Raw genomic sequence first — 20,088 nt, 5'->3', positions numbered from 1 at the left:
CTTAAACAATGGATTAAGGTTCAAACCCAAGGGTCAAACATCCAAGATAAGTAGACAAATCATTGAAGATGATTTAAGAGATGAAAAAGAAGAAAAATCTTTGGGTTTTCACCCATCAAAAATTCGGCCAGCCCTCATGGTGAAGGAGGGTGGCCTTTTCGACTTCCATATAGCTTAATCTAGCTTTGAGGATTAAGATCTAGCAACATGTACGAGTGTTTGATGATTTGAGATGTTGTTTTTATTATTATTCTTAATAAATCCCGAAAATAACAAAGAAAACTTAGTGTTTTCTTAGTGTTTAACCCCAAAGATCACCCCATAAGCCTTCCATTTTGATTAGTTGATATTAGATGATTATTAGATCATTAAGAAGGCTAGATTTTAGAGTGATTTGGGGCTGGATTTCAGCAGCCCTTATGGGCAGAAAATGCTGTCCAAAAATGACAAGAGAAAGAAAGAAAAGATTAGTTTGTTTATGCTTAAGTGTGGAACCCTTAAGTTGTGATGTTTAGGGGGTATTTATAATGGAAGATTAGGGTTATGGAGAGGGGTTTAAGTCAGAAAAACTGGAGTCTTGAGGGACTAGGAGTGTAACTTTTTATTATTAATTTATTTAGTTTATATGTAGGTTAGATTATTTAATTAGTAGTTAGTGTAAAAGATGTATTATTTTTATTATAAGTATTATTATTATTATAACCTATGATTATTATTATAATCATTAAACAAAATTATCCATTACTTTAGTTAAATATTTTATATCTAAAGTTTCATGCAAAGGTGGTCAAGAAATAGTATAAGAGCTAGATACACGTTTTCGAAGATTAATCACGTATATAAACCAAGTGGTCACATATAGTAAGTATATATAAAGTTCTTATTTCTAAACCATATACACTACATTATGAGTTGGTTGTGTGTGGTTAACTAAGTTAAACGGACCTTGATTTTTGCCGGGTGTCACACAAGCATAAGGGTTTTGCAGAAGCACTTCCACGCATATGCCAATTGCTAGTTCAGATAGCCTTTCACAGGATGCCATGCGGTTTTGCATTTCATGTTCGATGTCATGGAAATAAAGCTGAAGGTTTTTGGCACTATCGTCATCTGGATGCAAATCATTTATGAAATGGTAAACTTGACCTTGCACTCTAAATGTGTAAATGCCGTTGTTCCTCTTGGCAAGGGTGGTATCTGACTTTACGCCTAGAGAAGTAAAAGCAAAAAGGTTGTTATATGTCCTGATGTATATTCTAAATGCCTTTGCTTCTTCTGATGTTGATGTCAAAAGTTGTTTCAGGATATCTGGAAGTTTGTTGTTAGCCAAAACAACACGACCATTTGAGCAACAAAAATTCTTTGTTTCAGAGTAAAACTTAGTCGCACCATAGTGTACACAATCTTTCATCCTAGGTAACGTTTCGCTCATTAATGGAATGAATTGCAACAGGTTTCTTCCAGTTACCGGGGTGTGTCCTGTCACCATGTAGCAAGAACGACTCGTATTCAGATGGTGAAAAGAAAATAACAAAAAGAATGCAGGGTAAATTCTCGGACGAACCTTTCCCGTGAGATCTTGGGGTTCTTTGCCTCTTACTGCTAGATGTTATGCTTGTGTATCTCTTAGGCATACAGATTGTTATTACCAAGTAGCGATGAATCCTAATCCATGAGTGTGCCATGGTTTACATATTATGTAACAAACCTTTTGTGTGAGTTAAAATAATCAGAGGCGGATGAGAAGGGCTAACATGGCTTGAAGAACCATTGGCTGCAACCAATGTGTTAATTTCTTTGGAAGGTGTTTTTTTTTCTTTTTGGTTTGCCTTTTTTCTTTTCCATCTCAGTATAGACTCTTTCCTATAATTTGTCGTATTTATGAATTTCATATCAGGGGTCATTATGGGTTGCTTGAATGCCAAGTACGGGGAAGCACGCGTTTCCACGACCTCCCCATGCCTAACATGACTATGGTGTTGAAATAGTCTATCATTGAAAGCCTCGCCAAGCATGTTGCTGCGAACCTGGTCAGCTTGAGTTTGTTTTCTTTTTCGTTTCATATTTAGTCTAGTAAACTTGGGGCACACGACAAATTCTTTGTAAAGACAAGTAAGCAAAAACCAAATATACAGCTCAAACGATTGTCGGTTTTAACAGGTTTGACACAAACACATTTAAAGCAATAAAGTGTTTTTAAAAGTGTGAGCTGGCTATACGTACCTCAGCCTATGGAAACCGAGCCATTCAGTTCAATATTGCAAAGAGTAAGGCCGAAGCTGGTACTGCATTTCAGTGAATAGAAATATCAAACCTAGCCATAAACATTAAAAAGAAAAACACCACAATATACAAAAGTTGTTAAGAATCATTTGTGGGTTATAAAGATCATTCCGTCATATTTAATATCCAAACATAAGACATGAGAAACAGCCATTCTGCTAATGAATTTTATGCATAGGAAATCCCTTTCCAACCTAATTAAATTTAGGATGTTCAAATAGCCAGTGAAGTTATCGGCTATAATATCCAAAGAGTTGACAAATATTGACTCTGTTAATGATTCTTATTCTTAATAAATCCCCTTTTCAAGGTATTTAAATTTTGGATGTTTATATGGCTGATAAATCATGGGATAAAACCTAATAATTAGTCAAAAAACAAAAAGTCCAACACAAAGAGCAAGTAAAAGAAAGTTGTGAAAAGATCCCCTTGTTTGTATAGGAAACCCACCGCAACAACTTTGACAGTATAAACAATAATCTGCAAGTTAATCCCACACAAAAAGTGATGGGAAAAAAAAAAAACTAAGTTAAAATACATACCTTGCAAAGCTTAATCTTGATTCCATACATACGAATTTAGGTTTTTGATAAGGAAGGAAGGCATCTCTTTTGTTGATGAAATAGAAAGGGGAAGTAATGAATTCAGGGGAATGAAAGAAAAAGAGAAAGAAAAGCAGCAGCAATGGGAAAACAGTAAAAAACAGATACATAATGGTAAAAATAGTGATAGGTTATAGTAAAATATGGGTTCTTTACATAATATAGATAGATAGATATACTAGTTTTCTAGGTTATGAAATTAAAAATACTCTTGGCTTGTTTTACCCATTATTATAAGGCGGTGAGTTAATTTAGGATCATGTTACAAATTAAGACCATTATGACCAAATATCAACCATTAATTTATGTATCCTTGCTCAAATTTTGACCACTTATATTTTTTTCTCTCTCCAACATAAATTATTTTATTCCTTTAATTCATTCAAAAATTTTAATCTCAAAAACTGTACATCGATAAATTATAAAAATTATACAGGTGTTCTTAAAATTTCATGCTCTTTCATTAGAGAGATCATTCGATATACTTTCAACGAATTTTTGATACGGTACAAGCTTCGCCCTTTCGGGTATTAATAAGGATAGCTAGTGAAGTGATATGTTATAGAGTGTGATAGGTCATAGTGTATGATCGGTCACAGGGGGTGATAGGTCATAGAGGATGATAGGTCATAGGTGTCATCACTTTTTTTTCTCTCGATTTGATATGGTATGAGCTTCGCCCTTTCGGTTTTTAATAAGGGGTAAGTAGTATGGGTGATAAGTCATAGAGTATGGTAAGTCATAGAAGGTGATCGGTCATAGGGGGTAATAGGTTATAGGGGTGATCGGTGATGTGGTGATCTACCTGACAGGCTCCGCCCTTAGCCGTACAGGCTTTTCATTTTAAGTGGCATGCGTTTAGATTTAAAAATTCTTCGAAAATATGTCGAATGAACTCTCTAATGAAAAAGTATCAAATTTTAAGAACACCCATATATATTTTTTTTAATTTATAGATGTATGGTTTTTGAGATAAAAGATTTTGAATGAATTAAAAATATAAAATAATTTATAGAAGAGAAAAAAAAAATAAATGGTTGAGATTTAATGATTATAAATAAATGAATGATTGAGATTTAATCTTAATTTAAGAGTTGGTCTTAATTTATATTTTTTTATATTAGTTTTTAACTTCTCAATATATATACCTTTAATTAACGTTATGTTTTCTTTTTATAATTTTTAAGAGTGTATATATACTATATATTGTGTATTTGTGTTCTTCAATTCGTATCGACTTTAAAAAAAATGAATACTCAGGTCGCCCAAACACTAAAATAAAAATAGAAAGAAGAAAGAGAAAGAAAAACACAAAGAAGGTGAAAAGAAAAACCCCCGGCGAGTGAAGACACGATCCACAACTTTTGCTGCTGACTTCTCTCTCTCTCTCTCTCTATATATATCACTCTCTCTATATATATTATATATATATATATCACGTACAATCATTCAATCAATCATTGGTGGTCAAGTGCTAGATATAGAGAAAATGGATAACTCGGAGCTAATAAGAGAAGCAGTAGAGAGAGCAGAGTTAGTGGATGCTCACGCTCATAACATAGTTGCAATCGATTCATCACTTCCATTCATCTCTTGTTTCTCTGAAGCTTCTGGCAAAGCCTTATCTCAAGTTTCCTCCACTCTTAGCTTCAAGGTCAACCCACCCCATTTCTCTTTTCTTAATTAATTTTATTTATGTTTTTTACTAACTTTGATTTTTTTTTTTTTTTTTATAACCGACACTAGTATGATGTAAAAGGACCGATATATCCTCAGATAGTATGCACGTAAGGTTCTTAGTGGAGCCCAACTAACGGACGTTAGAACGTAGGGACGAGTGCTGAAGTTTAGAGACAAAGCGTCGATAATAAAAATGGAAATGTAGGAGTGTTAAAAGTGAAAGATGACTAACCACGGGGACGGTTTGTGATAATAATCCTTTTTATTAATTAAGAAAAAAGAGTTATAATTCACATGAAGTAAATGTGTTTTGATTTGGACCACCATCATGTGTAGATTAATCAATTAAGCATGGTAGTATATGGATATATGAAATGAAATGCTAGATTTTTATTTTTCATTTATGTGACTACATTTTTTAATACATGTGACAAAACTTTCCAAACTAGATTTAGTAAGAGGAAATGTAGCTGACTAGACATTGTCTTACTGGTGCGAGGCTGGGTGAGGTCCCTGGGGTTCAAAATTGTTCAGGGTATAGTAGGCCAGCAAGTTAGTGGTCTAAAGAAAACGGTCCAAGGTTAGGTGTTCAGGTTACGTTGACTCGCCAACATTTTTTGTTTTATTGTCGTTTTTTAAATATTTTTTTGGTAAATGATTGATGTCTTGAATATAGTTACAGTGATATACATGTTAATACACATAGCATTGGCAATCTAGCTTCAGGAAATAGTTTCCTCTTAGAAGTTTTTTTCGGTCGTTATGTAAGAGAGGTCATTTGTTATATTCTTATTAGGTTGGGAGGCATAATATGAATTCCATTGGACCCAAAAATGATACATTGGAAGATTGAAATAATAATGTAACACGGTCTTATAAATAAAAAGATAGACCACATCAAACATTTTGCTTTTTACCAAGCGGCTTCGCATTATAGTTCTAGCCATATCTTTGTGTTTTAACTTTAACGCATTTTGACTTGTTACCAATTAAGTGTGGCCTGCATTGACCCATTCTAAATGATTTGAAATTGCCAACTTCACTTACCACTCATAGATGCCTATTGCAGAGAAGTCTGAGGGATGTTGCTGAATTATATGGCTCTGAGTCAACTCTTCAAGGAGTCCAAGAATATAGAGGATCCTCAGGTATCAAAACAATCAGCAAAGTGTGCTTCAAAGCTGCAGGAATCTCTACTGTACTAATAGATGATGGATTTATTCTTGATAAGATGCTTAGTATTGAGAAGCATAGAGATTTCGTGCCATTTGTTGGTAGAATACTCAGAATTGAGCGTCTAGCTGAGGAAATTCTTGATGAAGTAAGATTGTCTTTTCCTTACTCTTGTAACATACTCGCATAATAGTACTATATTGAATTCGTTTAATGTCTTTATTCTTCTTCTTATGTCTGCTGCACACAATTTTCTGTATAAGTCGGAACATGCTCTAGTGTAAGCCCAAAGACTATAGATATTACTAATGTAGTGCAACCATCTAGACATTTGACATATTTCTCTTTTATTTCACTCCTTTAACTTAACCCGTTTGATCCTTCAGATATAAAAAGCTACTGAAATAAACCAATTTATAGGTAAATGGGTAGGAATTGCCTTCTGTAAATTCTCGGTGCCTTTTCACCAACATAATTTTGACCCTAAGATCAGCTGATACAAAGTAAATTCTCTGATTTTGTTCTCCATATTTCTGCCCCAACAACGTGCGGTAGGTGGAAGTTAACTTTCGAGGGGAGTGTCGTAGATTTGCTGACCTATATAAAGAATCCTAGTGTTCACAACATGTGCGGTTCCTTAAATTTCTGTTGTAGCCTTCCATAAAATACTTAAGAAGCAGTGTCTCTAGCATATGGAAGATTCATTCAGAAGTAATATACAGTATGTTTCTCTTTCGCTTGCTAGTGCAGAATTACCGTGTTTCCCAGTTGCGCTGTTACGTGTGGAAATACATATATCCTATCCACTTACGTATGGATATACATATATCCTATCTGCTTGTCTTATGTCGTGCATGTACCATATGTGCATTCCTGGATGTACTATTATCTCCTTTTCTGTTTACTTTTCCAAAACACATAATTCTTTTGGTTTATTCAGAAGTATGATAGGTTTCCCTTTTGTTTGCTAGTACAGAATTAGTGTGTTTCAAACTTGCGTTGTTAAGTGTGGAAATACTTATATCCTATTTCTATCCAACTTGCGATGTAACAAATGGATATACATGTATCTATCTGCTTGTCTTATGTTGTGCATGTACCATATGTGCATTCACGGATGTACTATTTCCTTCTTTCCTGTTTTCTTTTCCGAAAACAAAATCTTTTGGTTTTTTAATAATGAATTTTAGAGCTTTGTCGTCATTAATTACACAAGCAACATCATGGCAATAACTCATTTTCTTTATTATTATGTTTCAGGGAATATTAAGTGGGAAGTGTTGGACACTAGATACATTTACCGATAATTTCTTAGGAAGATTAAAGTCATATCCTTGCTGGTTTTCTTTCTGAACTTTGGTTTTCCTTTCTGTCTATATAAAGGTAACCTACAGTTTGTTAGTTCCTTAACATCGTGCTGTAACATTTTCTGTTGAAGTTGGTACAACAGATGTCCCCAAAGTGGTTGGTCTAAAAAGCATAGCTGCATATCGAAGTGGCCTTGAAATCAATACAAATGTCACCATGAAAGATGCTGAGGACGGTCTTGCTGAAGTTCTGCAAGGTGAGTTCAATATAGCACCTTGTTATATTATTAGAGGCAGAGGTGGACGATTTGACCCATCAACTAATGAATGATCTGATTTGGGTTATATTTTATCAGTAATGAGTCAAACGTGTTAGATGAAAAATAAGAATCCAACATGGGAACCGTTAGACCGTCTAATGGTTCAAATGGGTCGTAACTCGTAAGTTGGCAAACGTGTATTTGCCATGCGAAATAATTTTTTAGGTCATTCTCTTCAAAAAGTAAGATTATTGCTGCAATTATACTAATTTGATCATGTTTGATATGTCAAAGACCATAAATATAAGTTTGAATTTTTTGGACTAAAAAGGTTTCAGGTAAATACAGCCTGACCCATAAAATTGAGCTTTCTTAACAGACCCCACCCATTTTGCCACCTCTAACTAGTAGCAACGTTTTTATCTGATCTTTTATACTTTCCAGCTGGATATCCTGTTCGTATCTCAAACAAGAATCTTGTTGATTATATCTTCGTGCATAGTTTGGATGTGGCTATGAGTTTTGATTGGCCGATGCAGATACATACAGGGTAAAACCAGATTGCCGAGTTGCATTTTCTGATACTTATTGCATATACTTTTAAAGGGTCTTTGGATCTGCGTTTTGAAGATGATTACGTGATGTTGCAAAAATCATAATCATATAATTATATGGGCTGTAGGAAATAGTGTTTGATGTGCTTCTACTTTTTAAATTTGCAATAATCAAATAATACATAATTATGTGTAATCTGAATCGTTGAATAGATAAATTATCCAACAAGACAATTTATTTTTGAAAAAATAAAAGAGCAAAGGCAAGCCTTTTAAGCTGGTTATTCTTTAAAAAAAGCACTTAAGTTGATTATTTCAATCAGATAATCAGTTTCAAAGTTCTAATCCAAACACCCCCATTGGTATTTCTGTACCAAATAACATGTATTAATTTCTTATTAGCTTTGGAGACAAAGATCTGGATTTGAGGCTGGCTAATCCCCTTCATCTCCGTAATCTTCTTGAAGACAAGAGATTCTTGGACTGTCAAATAGTCCTTTTACATGCATCTTACCCTTTTTCAAGGGAAGCATCGTATTTGGCATCCGTTTATCACCAGGTTAAAATTGGAGGGACTTGAAACTTGAAAGGGCAATCTAGCACTTCTAATGGTTATCTCAAGATTGTGAGTTTTATATTTTAGTTCTTAACAGAAGTTCTGCAATCAATTTCAGGTGTACCTTGATTTTGGTTTAGCTATTCCTAAGCTCAGTGTCCATGGCATGATATCATCAGTCAAAGAACTTTTGGAGCTTGCACCAATAAAGAAGGTGAGGCTCATCCGCAGTATGATTTTTCTACTTTTAGTTCTTGGTAATAGTGGTGTCTGGGTTTTGGCGAACTAATCCACGAGGTTCGAGTCCACCCTGACTCGTACTCAAACCAGCTAAAGCTCTCCCAGAGGGAGACTGGTGTGGCGACATTAGAGTTGTCATTTTGTACTTTTTTGGCACTAGCCAAGGTTTGGACCAACAATAATAACAGCATCACAACATCCACAAGGAAGACCTCTTTTCTGTTACTATGTGTTTGACATTGAATGTAACTGCAGAAGTTTTCTTGAAGTGTAACCAGGGAAGATCTTATGATATGTTCAGGTCAAGTGGCATAAAGATAGTTTTAGAAAAATGAAAGAATCACTGGTTAAATTTTATATTGGTATCCAGATACTCAAAGTAGATGAAGTAAAGCTTGAATACAGAAAATAAATGTGTTTTAAGTGAGATACACACAATAAACTGCCTGCTAAAGTAGGATACATTTCCAGAGAATTTATTCTTTACTTAAACTTCATTATCCCACAGATTTTCAACGAATATATATATCAATCAACCCTTTTGTTCAAAAACATGACCTTTATGTTTATAAACATGGAAAATGAAGATGGAACAATGTCTAAACAATAACTGGATAAATCTAATTATATTATGTAACCATCATACACACATAATAAAAGTTTCGAACATCGTTAAATTTGTGAAGAGAAATTAGTACTATTAGTGTTTTAAAGAAGAACATTTTATACACAATACTAATATAAGTTATCCATGCTTCGAGTTCTTACTCTAAAAGCAGGTGACATAACAAAACATAGATTTTATACGCTACGTGTGTGAATACACGGGTCTAAAGTCTAGTAAATAGTTAACAACATAATGATATTCAAATGGATGCCTCTTTCTCATACCATATGCTTGAAATTAGCTTCTAGGTTATGCTTCAGCTGGCTGGTTCCACTTGATGTAATGTATCAACTAACTGTCAGGCTTTTTCTATATCTATCTTAAGTTTTTTACTGTCTTTATTTTATGTTTTTGTTGCTAGTCTAATGGTCTATCTTTTAATATACTGTTCAATTAGGCTGATTGCTATGTTACTTGTAATGTGAAAAGCAAATTCGTATTTGCAGGTGATGTTCAGCACTGATGGATGTAGATTTCCTGAAACATTTTACTTAGGTTTGTGAAACTGGAAATTGCAATTTTTCTACAAGACTTGTGCATGTGTATGCATTATTTTTCTTTAGAGTTGGAAATTTCAACACCTTTGCTTATGAACGGGGAAATTGGGACATCTCTAACAGGTGAAATGTTCAAACGAAAAAGTGGCTAGAATGGGAAAAGGGTTCAGATAATTTGAAACGTTAATATGTTTTTGGCACACTTATTATCTATAAAAAGATTTAAATTTATGGACGGTATGTTCTGTAGGTCAATCGATCCCCTACCCATGTCAAAAAGTATGTATTGACATAAGTAACTTTCAAGTTTCAACCCACTACCCAACAATGTGTGATCCAACTGAGTTTGCCACCTGTAGCTCTGATAAAGAGTTACCAAAATATTTTCAGCAGTTAAAATTATACAAAATCACTTTTGCTGTGAAGAAGCGAACTACAAAAGTTTAACAGAGATGTTGTTTGTCGGAATCACTGAGGTAAACAGAGGAGAATTTCCCTGTTCAGGTTTCTTGGGAGGGAAGTCTTTGACTCAGATGTACACACCCTAAACGGTTCCCTAGCCACCCCCAAGATGTTAACATTTGGAGGTTTGAAGCTGAGACCTCTTGATAGGGCATAAGGATGGCTGACCACTAGGCCATGTTGGAGGTGGTTTGTCAGGACCATTTAGAAATATGTATCAACTTCTTCCATGTAAGATCAATGTAAAGTCAACTTCCTCTTGTTGCTTGCCTTCGCAGGTGCAAAGAGAGCACGAGATGTTGTTTTCTCAGTTCTACGTGATGCATGTAATGAGGGTGATCTTTCAATATCTGAAGCTCTTGAAGCTGTCACCGACATCTTTACCGATAATGCAAAATTGTTGTACAAAATTGATGGCTCTTTGACATCTAGATGTGTTTCTGATAAGTTTCCAAAGTTGGATAATCGTCTAAAGGAGTTCAACTCTACAAAACAAGATGTCACGCTTGTTCGTGTTTTATGGGTAGATGCATCTGGACAACATAGGTGCCGTGTAAGTCGTTTTTCTCTTTATACATTCTGTTTCTCATCATCTTTGGACTTTTGTTTTACATCTACTTTTACTTTATAGTTTCCGATAGTCATTTACGGTCTTTATGACAAATGCCACAAATAGCTGAAGATCTAAGATTGGAAAAACTATAGGTGGCAGTTTCAATCCTGTTTACTAATGAGTGTGTCGATCTAGCTTACATTTTGTCTAATGAGTTGCAAGGGACGAAGTTACCCAAAGTGTATTTTTATTCGATAAAACCTCAAAATAGTTTTGTTCAACACTTTATAACTACCAGCATACCCAATCGGTTTCGAAGAAAAGCCGGTAATGTTAATTAAATATCGATATATTGGTTTTCTTCAGATTTAATTATTTGGCTGTATGTGGTGTGAAGGACTTTGAGTTTAAATACATCCCTCTCAGGTTGTCCCACAACAACGCTTTGATACATTTGTGAAGGAGAATGGGTTAGGTCTAACCTGTGCCTCGATGGGAATGAGTTCAGCAATGGATGGTCCAGCTGATGAAACCAATCTGACAGGAACTGGTGAGATCAGACTCATACCAGATTTATCAACCAGATGCAAAATACCATGGTAAAATATTACTTTGGAAACAGTCACAATAGAGTAGCACATTTTATCTTATTCTATTTATAAGTGTCATTGCCATCTTTTCATTCAGACAATGTTCGTCACCATTCTCTGTATCTATGATCATTAATCTTTCTGAACAATGAAGCAAATACCAGTTTCATTTTGTATTTTTGCATATAGCTTTTTCAATCAGTTATATTGTCATCGATGACTCGAACATATGTTTTGACATCTCATATCTTAGTGATTTATGTACAGGTTGATGCAGGAAGAGATGGTTTTAGCCGATATGTACATAAAACCTGGTCAAGTGTGGGAATACTGCCCGAGAGAAACTCTAAGAAGAGTTTCAAAAGTTCTGAAAGAACAATTTAACCTGGTATTCAATACTTTATTCATTGAATGTGGTAGTTTGTGTTTTGCTTACGATTAATTTATATTGTCGATATCTCTCCTAGTAATCTGGTATTCCTAATTATTAAAGCTGGCATCCTAGCTGAGCTCTAACATAAGCTTGTGAACTCTTTTGCTTACGCAGTATGATATTTAGTTTTCAATCTACCGTTTTTACATATTGAGTACTAGTCGCATTCTTGACCCACTTTAATTGGCTGATTTAAGATAAGTTATCTTCATAACAGATTAAACGCGTTGAAAGTCATCAGAAGTGTATAAAATTGATAAAAGCTCCGTAATTTTTTTTATATAAAAGTTAGATAATTCTTGCATTAATATTGCTTTACTATCTTATTTGGATTATTAATAATTTTATATATATTAACTAGGATGAAAAAGTGTTGTCTGGTTAGCCCACTTGACCCAGCTCATTTTGACCTGACTCATGATTATCCTCTTTGACCTATCCATGAAGCTATCTCAAATATTGATGCTTGTAGCAGACTAGGTGGTATGATGAACATAACTTTATGTTAGCAGAATGCTACACCTGCTAACAGTTTACATGCACATGTGGCATGTGATATTGTCTATCAACAAAGAGAGAGAGAGAAAAAAACTTTAAAATTTGGGACAAATGTTTATAAGCATTTCTTTGTATGTGTAGCATTAATGTTACGCTTCTGTTAGCCTCAAAGCTTTCAAATAAGATCCTGACCTGGACTTGGCATCCGCCTGCCTTTTGTACAGGTAATGAATGCTGGCTTTGAAAATGAGTTCTATCTATTAAAGAGTCAGTTAAGGTATTATGTAACTTTAATGAGTAATTGTGTACTTCAAGATGCAAATCTACATATAGTCTTATGATTTGTAACTTGCATAGACAATTAAACAGGGATGGTCGAGAAGAATGGGTCCCATTTGACACATCGCGTTACTGCTCGACAGCTGCTTTTGATGCTGCTTCACCTGTGTTACATGAAGTTGTTAAATCACTACAGTTTTTGAATATTGATGTAGAACAGGTAACAAGGAATTTTTAATTTTGTGGGCATCGATGCATTGAACTACTGAAGTCACAAAATGACAAAATCATGTCATAACTCGTAGACTTGATTGTTTTTATATCGTAATAATTCATGCATATGTATACGTATTGCATCATAAATTGAAAAAAACGTGAGTTATAAGCGGTAATTCTTCTGAAATTTTGCAGTCTGATGTTTCTTTGTTTGGTAATGCAGCTACATGCAGAGGCTGGTAGTGGTCAGTTTGAAATTGCATTGCGTTACACAACTTGTACCAATGCTGCAGATAACTTGATATATGCCCGTGAAGCTATTAGATCTGTTGCAAGGAAACATGGGTTGCTAGCCACTTTTATGCCAAAGTAAGTAATGCATGATGAAAAACATCACTGCTGCTAGAGATGGCAAGATGGGCGGCTTGGGTAGTCGGTCAAAGTGGTTCTGGGTTATAATGACTCAATTTACTTTTAGTATGGGACAGAAAGGCCCTGGTTAGGTTGGGTGGTCCTGCCAAGTCTTTCTTGTCCTTTTTACAGACAAAAGGACACGGTTCAGTATGATAATTACTCGTAATATATATTTATGACAATAATAATCTATATTTTTGAATAAAATAATTGAAGATGTTCTATGCAATCCACATTCACCTGGAAAGCCTTTGACCTGTTTGATACGTTTGACATGTATCCTTCTAAACAGATAAACTGATTTATTAGGGGTCAGAATTGACACCTCTACTTTTTATGTAAGAGTAGCAGATATGTTTCTTCTGTGGCACAATATCTTGCTCATAACGACTTCTTCAGCTGCTACCTGCTGATGCTTTCTCTTTTTGAATGCTTATTTGTGGTCTTAATCAGGTATGCCTTGGATGACATCGGATCTGGTTCACATGTGCATATTAGTTTGTCCCAAAATGGGAAAAATGTATTTGCCGCATCTGATGGGTCGTCTCGCCATGGAATGTCCAAAATTGGGGAAGAGTTCATGGCTGGTGTTCTACACCATCTTCCATCACTTTTAGCTTTTACAGCACCAATCCCAAACAGGTAATAAGTTTCATTTTTGACTATTGTTGTTGATATTGGGATAAAGTTTACATTATACAATACACAACAAAGAAGAGTGAGAAGTCTATAATCTCATTGAACTTTCATGTATTTGTAGTTATGATCGTATACAACCCAATACCTGGAGTGGAGCATACCTTTGCTGGGGTAAAGAAAACAGAGAAGCTCCTCTGAGAACAGCATGTCCACCTGGCATTGCCGATGGCATTGTAAGCAACTTCGAAATTAAAGCATTTGATGGATGTGCTAATCCGTATCTGGCGCTTGCTGCTATTCTTGCTTCTGGAATCGATGGTCTTCGCAGACACCTTTCTCTCCCTGATCCTATTGGTAAGATTCCATAAACTTTCTAATTTCACCTGTCTAACGGGTTCCAGACTTCCTTTGGTTTTTTTGTTGTGGTTTTGTAGTCTGAATGTGGCATTAAATTGTTTTTCTGTATATAACCATGTTTATTTTGTATTATATATACAGATGAAAAGAAAAACGGGTTGGGTAATGGCTTAAAATGATTGTTTTTTGGTTTAGGTGGAAAAAGGTTGGGTGGACCTTAAACACTTCACAATTTATTTCAAAATACATATTGGTTTGTCAAGTCAGATTACAAATATATATAGCATTTCATGTAAATTCGCTTTTCGCATAAATTGATATTTGACGCCTTATACTACTCTTTGAGCTTTATGTTTAATCCATTTGACCTGTTTCCTCACGAGCATTTTTATTTAATTTACCCCTTGGAGGCCAAACAAAGTAATCTGAATATAAACGGGTCAGCTAGTTTATTCTTTCACTGTGATTGTTAAGTTGTAAACACACACAAGTTTTGTAACTTCTGATCTGGACTAATGTCATTTTTAGCTATAGTTCATTCAACTCATTTTACCTTTTATCATTTTAATTTAAACCCATTATGCATATAAAGAGGTTGAACCATTGAAGTTGAGATGTTTCTTATGACTTATCTACATCAATTTTACATCTATTTTAACAGATGACAATCCTGATATCCTACGTGACAAACTCCAAAGATTGCCAGCCTCCCTTGCAGAATCAGTTGTAGCTCTTGCAAAGGACACTGTGTTAGAGTCTTTGTTAGGAGAGAAATTATTAGTTGCTATAAAAGGGGTTCGCAAGGTACATGTTAAACTTTTGTTTTTTTACTTTTTAGTAATAATGAGCAAAAAAAAAAAAAACGGGTGATGAACAAATCTTCTTCCTTTTTATTTTATTTTATTTTTTAATTATATATTATTGTTATTTTTTTTGTTTTGTTTTTACAGGCAGAAATCAAACACTACTCTGAGAATAAGGATGCGTACAAGAAACTCATACACCAGTACTAATATATTCATGTAGAATGGTTGCCAATTGCAGTTCTCATGATGATTAGTTAGTGTCATTATGTTAGTTGTTGACTGTTTTAATAACTTAATGTTAGAACTTATTGTTGGTTAGACAAAGCAAGTAATTTCATTAATGTTTCTCAGAACCAATTTCTATTTCCTCTTGATGAATGAAGAGAAAGCAAAGCACTGAATACTGATCATGATTGCGCTGTGTCAGAAATGGTCATTATGAGCCGCTTACATTTCCTTGGTTCACTCCCTTGACTACAAATAAGTAATTTATTAAGTATGATTGTAGTAACTATTACCAGTAATAATATAAAGTTTTGTACGTGATTTAGGAGTTTCTATGCATTCAACATTTAGTACATGGGACTTTTCAAATTTCTACCCTGAGTCCCTGACCTGTTTGACCTCTGTTGTGGTTTGAAACTATATGTTGTCATTGTGAAGAGGTAAAATCTACAATAAACAATGTATCAGGATTAAACAAATAATTATAAAATGTTCTTTTTGACTCAGAATGTGTTTCTGGTCTATTAGACTAAGAGGAGTGGTGTCGGGGGAAGGAGGGGGCGACTTGTACCATGTGGCATGTGGGATAAAAAGAGTTGCCCCTCAAAAAAGGTGGAAATGGGTGGGTTTTTAAGGGGTGGGCGACTTGTACCATGTGGCATGTGGGGTAGAGGGTGTTGTATGTAAAAAAGGTAAAAAAACTAGCCGGTAGGCATTAATACACCTCGGTCAACGCGCCGGTCAAAGGAAGAGAGGGCGAGAGGGAGAAGATGGGCGAGAGAGAGGTCGGTGGACGGGGGTGGCGTGGGGGGCGAGAGAGGGCGAGGGTCGGGGGTGTTTTCTTCCACTCCGTCTAGTCTTACTGATCTTGAGAGGTACATTGGGAGTGCAACTCTTGACCATTTGTGCTGCCACCCATGAGGTGGTCACGGGTCTTCATTATGTCACCACTTCCGTAAACCGTAACAAATTGATTGCTTGTCTTATTAACCATAATTGTTTCCTCTTGCTTTACCAATGGTTGGATAGCGTACAGTAACTTTTGTCCCGCAGGCACAGGAGCCAAAAATGTGGGGAGTGTCATGGTTGCCAGTTGCTTTGTTTGCAATAGATATACTTCTTCTTGGCTCGATTGTCCCGGAGCCAAAAATGTGGAGTGTTATTTTACGTTATGACAATGTATTGTGTTTATTAAGTATATTAGAACGTTGAGTGTTGGTTTATATCAAAAATACCTCCTCCCTGAATTGCAGTTAGTAACATAGATGTCGTTTGTAAAAATACTCTTTGCTTGGGTAAGTATTTAACAATCGTTCTCATACTTCCAGTTGTGTTAGATGCTTTTAATTTCAAATTTTAGAAGGATAAAAAAAGAAAAGAAAAAAGAATGTGTTAGAGCGTGTGGCAGCTATGATGTTAATTTTGAAGTTTACTATTGTCAGCGTCATCTTTTTACAGGACTTGCTATCAACACAGTAAGCACGCCATGATACCAAACTTGGTATCTACCCAGACACATACAAAATTGGTGGCGAGCATAATGGAATAAAATTAACATCAGATATACGCGATGATCAAGTTCCAGAACATAAAACAGTACATGAGCTTTAGACGAACATTGATCTAAGGACCTTACATGGTTATTCACTTATTTGTAAATTGTAATGCCTCATCCAAAATAATCTCATTCAAACAAAATTAACAAGTAGCAACAATATATCAATTGCCAGTAATTTTAGACAGTCTAACAATCCATTCATATTTGATAATGAAAAACACTCGATATACTTTCGGCAAGTATGATCACCCGATATAGATTAGGAAAAAAAACGATAATCTGTGACATGACATCGAAATTGTGACGATACGCGTGGTGCATGTAGATAACATTATGGGCAGCATTCTGACCCAAATATTTCCATTTGATCAGTACCAATAGCCAGTTCAAGCCAGACAAACATGTCAATCCAACAAAGCACATAAAGAAAGTGAGGGAAAAAACAGACCCAGATATTAAACAAACTCAAAATGTAGTCAAATTTCGACATACAACAAGTTTAATCTACATTAAACAAGATTCTTCACATAAAGTGAAAGAAAATGAACAAACCACAAGTCAAGTCTAGCGAGGGGCCTTCTTTTTGCCAGCAATTGCAACCTTCTTACCCTTTAAAGTCCTGCAATTATTCTTAGTCCGTTGCCCTCTACAAGGGAGTCCCTGAATGTGGCGTATGCCTCTGTAGCACTGAATTTCTTTAAGTCTCCTAATTGCAAGTGCATTGAATCGCCTCTGAACAATCAAGGAAACAAGTTAATCCAATATAGATAGCGCAAACCACGTTCGATGATCAAAATCAGAATAAATTGCATTTGCACATTTGTTTACAGGACTATTTGTCAAGATTTTAATACCACCCCAACACATTTCCTTTTGCTTTGCTTGCACCAACATACTTTTTTTTTTTTTTTTTGAAGTGGGATGTTTACTCACAACCATCTAATCCTTTCATTGATTATTTCCCCTTATTTCTTAATCCCCATTTTTTCGGTAGGCAGATTCATTTAACATGATACACACGAAAATATAAACAATGAAATGAAATGGACCAAATTTGCCTCCAAGATGAAGGTTTTCTTAAAAAAACTTGACAGGCAAGTATTCAGGTCGAATGTAGACAATAAACCTACATACAATATGCTAAGGAGCAAATTTTCCAAATGTTAAAGATACAAAGCAACTCTTAAAAGAAGACAGTATAGAGTTCCTTTAAACAAGATATTTTTGACTAATTTCAGAAAGCATAAACAATGAAGGCAGTAAGATGTCGTAGGCTAATTTCAGAAAGCATAAACGATTAAGGCAAAGTAAAAAAGGTGAGTGACCTTTTTGACAATTAATGGCATATACTTAAGCGATTGTTATCTACACATTAGTTAAAAATATCACTACGAGAGTTATTGATACAACCTAAAAGGTTAATTTATCTAACAGCCAATAGTTACTTCAAAAGGACCAGTCACATGTTTTTAGTGAGTAATGTATGAACTAACAGAAAGGAACCCAAACGAACGTTTAGGCTAACTTTCTCCTAAAGACGAAAACTTTCCAATGAAAAAAAAAAATACGAACCCAAAAGAGTTTTATCTATCTTATGCTTAGAGCAAAACTACCAAATTGCCTAACAAGTAACAATATACCTAGAGAAAAGATAAACATAAAACATCTCTCCTCCGAACTTCTTTCGAGTTTAAAAATGACTTTACACTAGCATTTGGCAATTATGTCAAAAAAAAGCCCTGAAATACTAAGCTTAAGAAAAAAGCATGAAATTTAGTACTAGTAATTACAAACATAACTAAATCTTTGGACACACACTTACAATCACGAAAGGCGAAGTGGTTGTCTTTTCTTCCTTATACAAACATTGTTTATAAGTTTCATATTCAAAATTCACTAAATATAAAAATTCCCCAATACCTAAATAATTGGGTACATTTTCATTTTTATCATTCAACACACATATATATACATACAGACTACTATATCTATCATGAGAGATAAAATTGAAGAATAACAAAAAAGCAGATACGTACAAGGTCTCCTTCAATCATGTACTTGGAAACTTCGTCACGAAGAACAATGAGTTCCTCTTCAGACAAATCTTTAGTAATTTTGTTCTCCATTTTCAAGTCATTCAAAATCTCAAGCGCTCTTGTACGGCCGATCCCATGAATGTATTGTAACGAATATTGAACCCTTTTGTTGTTTGGTATTTCCACTCCTCCCACACGTGCACATCTTATGCTCAACCCACCTACCTGTTTGTATTTGTATCCATTCCATTCAATTATTAAATTAAAAAAAAAACAATTTAAAAAAAAAAATTAAATGTTTACCTTTGGAGAAGTGAAAGTACGAAATGAAAGGGAGTTGGAATTGGAATTGAAGAAGGAAGAAGAAGGGGTTTTGCAGATGAGAGATAGGGAAGGTGCTACTGGTGTTGCTGATAGTGTTTGAGCCATTCTTCTGTTCTGTTACTTGGTAGGATATAGATAGATAGGATAGATATGTTGTTCTTTATGTATATGTCAATTAGTAAAGAGGAAATTATTAGAGTATTTTTTTTAGTCTCTCTTTTCATGTTCAATCCTAAAATAAAATAATATTAACGAGATATGTTACCGGGCGGGCCCAGGAGACATTATATTTATTGTGTTTAGTACTGTATAAAAATTATTACATGTTTTTAGAAACATTATATAGTTCAAAACTTGAGTTGATATTTATTTTTTAATGAATAAACAATTATAAATTAGAAAAAATCGACTGTAAAATTTTATTACAGATTAATATATTATATAAATTCTAAAAGATAATAAGTATAAAAGTAGAATATTTAAAATAAAAATACAAACATAATTAAAGCTAATTTCTCAAATCATTAAAAATAGAAAGTGTAACAAAAATAATCCATAATAATAAAACATCAACCGAAATAACATTGAAACTAATAAGTATTGCAAACAAATTTTTCGGATATGGTTAGGTGTATATATTCAAAAAATACACCCTACTGTTATTTGTATATATACTATGTAATAATTCACTTGTAATAATATGAGATAATCTTAAAAATGTTACAAACTTAAAAAATAATAATATGCAATTAAAATAAGTGATCTTTGTAAACAAATTAGAAGCAATTTAAAAGATCAAAACATAATTTGTCAAGCCCAAAATTAAGAATATAAGATGGGTCTAAAATAAAATGAAGTTAGCCCATTAAAAAGATGGAA

At 34.4% G+C, this 20,088-nt stretch overlaps 3 protein-coding genes across 3 annotated transcripts; 1 reads left to right on the top strand and 2 right to left on the bottom strand.

The window, feature by feature from the left end:
* Nucleotides 1-886: 886 nt before the first annotated feature.
* On the bottom strand, nucleotides 887-1,685 carry LOC122586247. Its single transcript, XM_043758292.1, has 2 exons — nucleotides 1,565-1,685; nucleotides 887-1,479 (listed from the first exon to the last, which is right to left on the bottom strand). The coding sequence occupies exons 1-2, from the start codon at nucleotides 1,683-1,685 to the stop codon at nucleotides 887-889; spliced, it is 714 nt and encodes a 237-aa protein (XP_043614227.1).
* Nucleotides 1,686-4,153: 2,468 nt separating this feature from the next.
* Nucleotides 4,154-15,612, top strand: LOC122601196 (protein fluG). The gene is made up of 18 exons (XM_043773961.1): nucleotides 4,154-4,539; nucleotides 5,635-5,886; nucleotides 6,999-7,066; nucleotides 7,163-7,302; nucleotides 7,750-7,855; nucleotides 8,262-8,418; nucleotides 8,534-8,629; nucleotides 9,769-9,817; nucleotides 10,560-10,834; nucleotides 11,261-11,433; nucleotides 11,692-11,812; nucleotides 12,580-12,632; nucleotides 12,725-12,854; nucleotides 13,074-13,219; nucleotides 13,718-13,906; nucleotides 14,025-14,257; nucleotides 14,922-15,064; nucleotides 15,211-15,612. The coding sequence occupies exons 1-18, from the start codon at nucleotides 4,375-4,377 to the stop codon at nucleotides 15,271-15,273; spliced, it is 2,559 nt and encodes an 852-aa protein (XP_043629896.1). The 5' UTR covers nucleotides 4,154-4,374; the 3' UTR covers nucleotides 15,274-15,612.
* Nucleotides 15,613-17,280: 1,668 nt separating this feature from the next.
* Nucleotides 17,281-19,362, bottom strand: LOC122601204 (30S ribosomal protein S13, chloroplastic). The gene is made up of 3 exons (XM_043773970.1): nucleotides 19,189-19,362; nucleotides 18,886-19,110; nucleotides 17,281-17,581 (listed from the first exon to the last, which is right to left on the bottom strand). The coding sequence occupies exons 1-3, from the start codon at nucleotides 19,312-19,314 to the stop codon at nucleotides 17,414-17,416; spliced, it is 519 nt and encodes a 172-aa protein (XP_043629905.1). The 5' UTR covers nucleotides 19,315-19,362; the 3' UTR covers nucleotides 17,281-17,413.
* Between the last annotated feature and the right edge of the window lie 726 nt (nucleotides 19,363-20,088).

The sequence above is a fragment of the Erigeron canadensis genome, chromosome 1 (genome assembly GCF_010389155.1).
Source record: "Erigeron canadensis isolate Cc75 chromosome 1, C_canadensis_v1, whole genome shotgun sequence".
In the NCBI taxonomy this organism is placed as follows: Eukaryota; Viridiplantae; Streptophyta; class Magnoliopsida; order Asterales; family Asteraceae; genus Erigeron; species Erigeron canadensis.
This window is presented reverse-complemented; position numbering and strand designations above follow the sequence as displayed.

What these genes read in the sequence shown, in the direction of transcription:
- LOC122586247 (XM_043758292.1), bottom strand. Translation starts at nt 1,685, where the DNA reads ATGGCACACTCATGGATTAGGATTCATCGCTACTTGGTAATAACAATC. An exon ending in CCCAAGATCTCACGGGAAAG is followed by an intron (nt 1,480 to 1,564) that starts GTTCGTCCGAGA and finishes ACATGGTGACAG; the next exon opens with GACACACCCCGGTAACTGGA.
- LOC122601196 (XM_043773961.1), top strand. Translation starts at nt 4,375, where the DNA reads ATGGATAACTCGGAGCTAATAAGAGAAGCAGTAGAGAGAGCAGAGTTA. An exon ending in CTGGACAACATAGGTGCCGT is followed by an intron (nt 10,835 to 11,260) that starts GTAAGTCGTTTT and finishes CATCCCTCTCAG; the next exon opens with GTTGTCCCACAACAACGCTT. An exon ending in CTATAAAAGGGGTTCGCAAG is followed by an intron (nt 15,065 to 15,210) that starts GTACATGTTAAA and finishes TTGTTTTTACAG; the next exon opens with GCAGAAATCAAACACTACTC.
- LOC122601204 (XM_043773970.1), bottom strand. Translation starts at nt 19,314, where the DNA reads ATGGCTCAAACACTATCAGCAACACCAGTAGCACCTTCCCTATCTCTC. An exon ending in GTACTTTCACTTCTCCAAAG is followed by an intron (nt 19,111 to 19,188) that starts GTAAACATTTAA and finishes AAATACAAACAG; the next exon opens with GTAGGTGGGTTGAGCATAAG. An exon ending in ACATGATTGAAGGAGACCTT is followed by an intron (nt 17,582 to 18,885) that starts GTACGTATCTGC and finishes TTGATTGTTCAG; the next exon opens with AGGCGATTCAATGCACTTGC.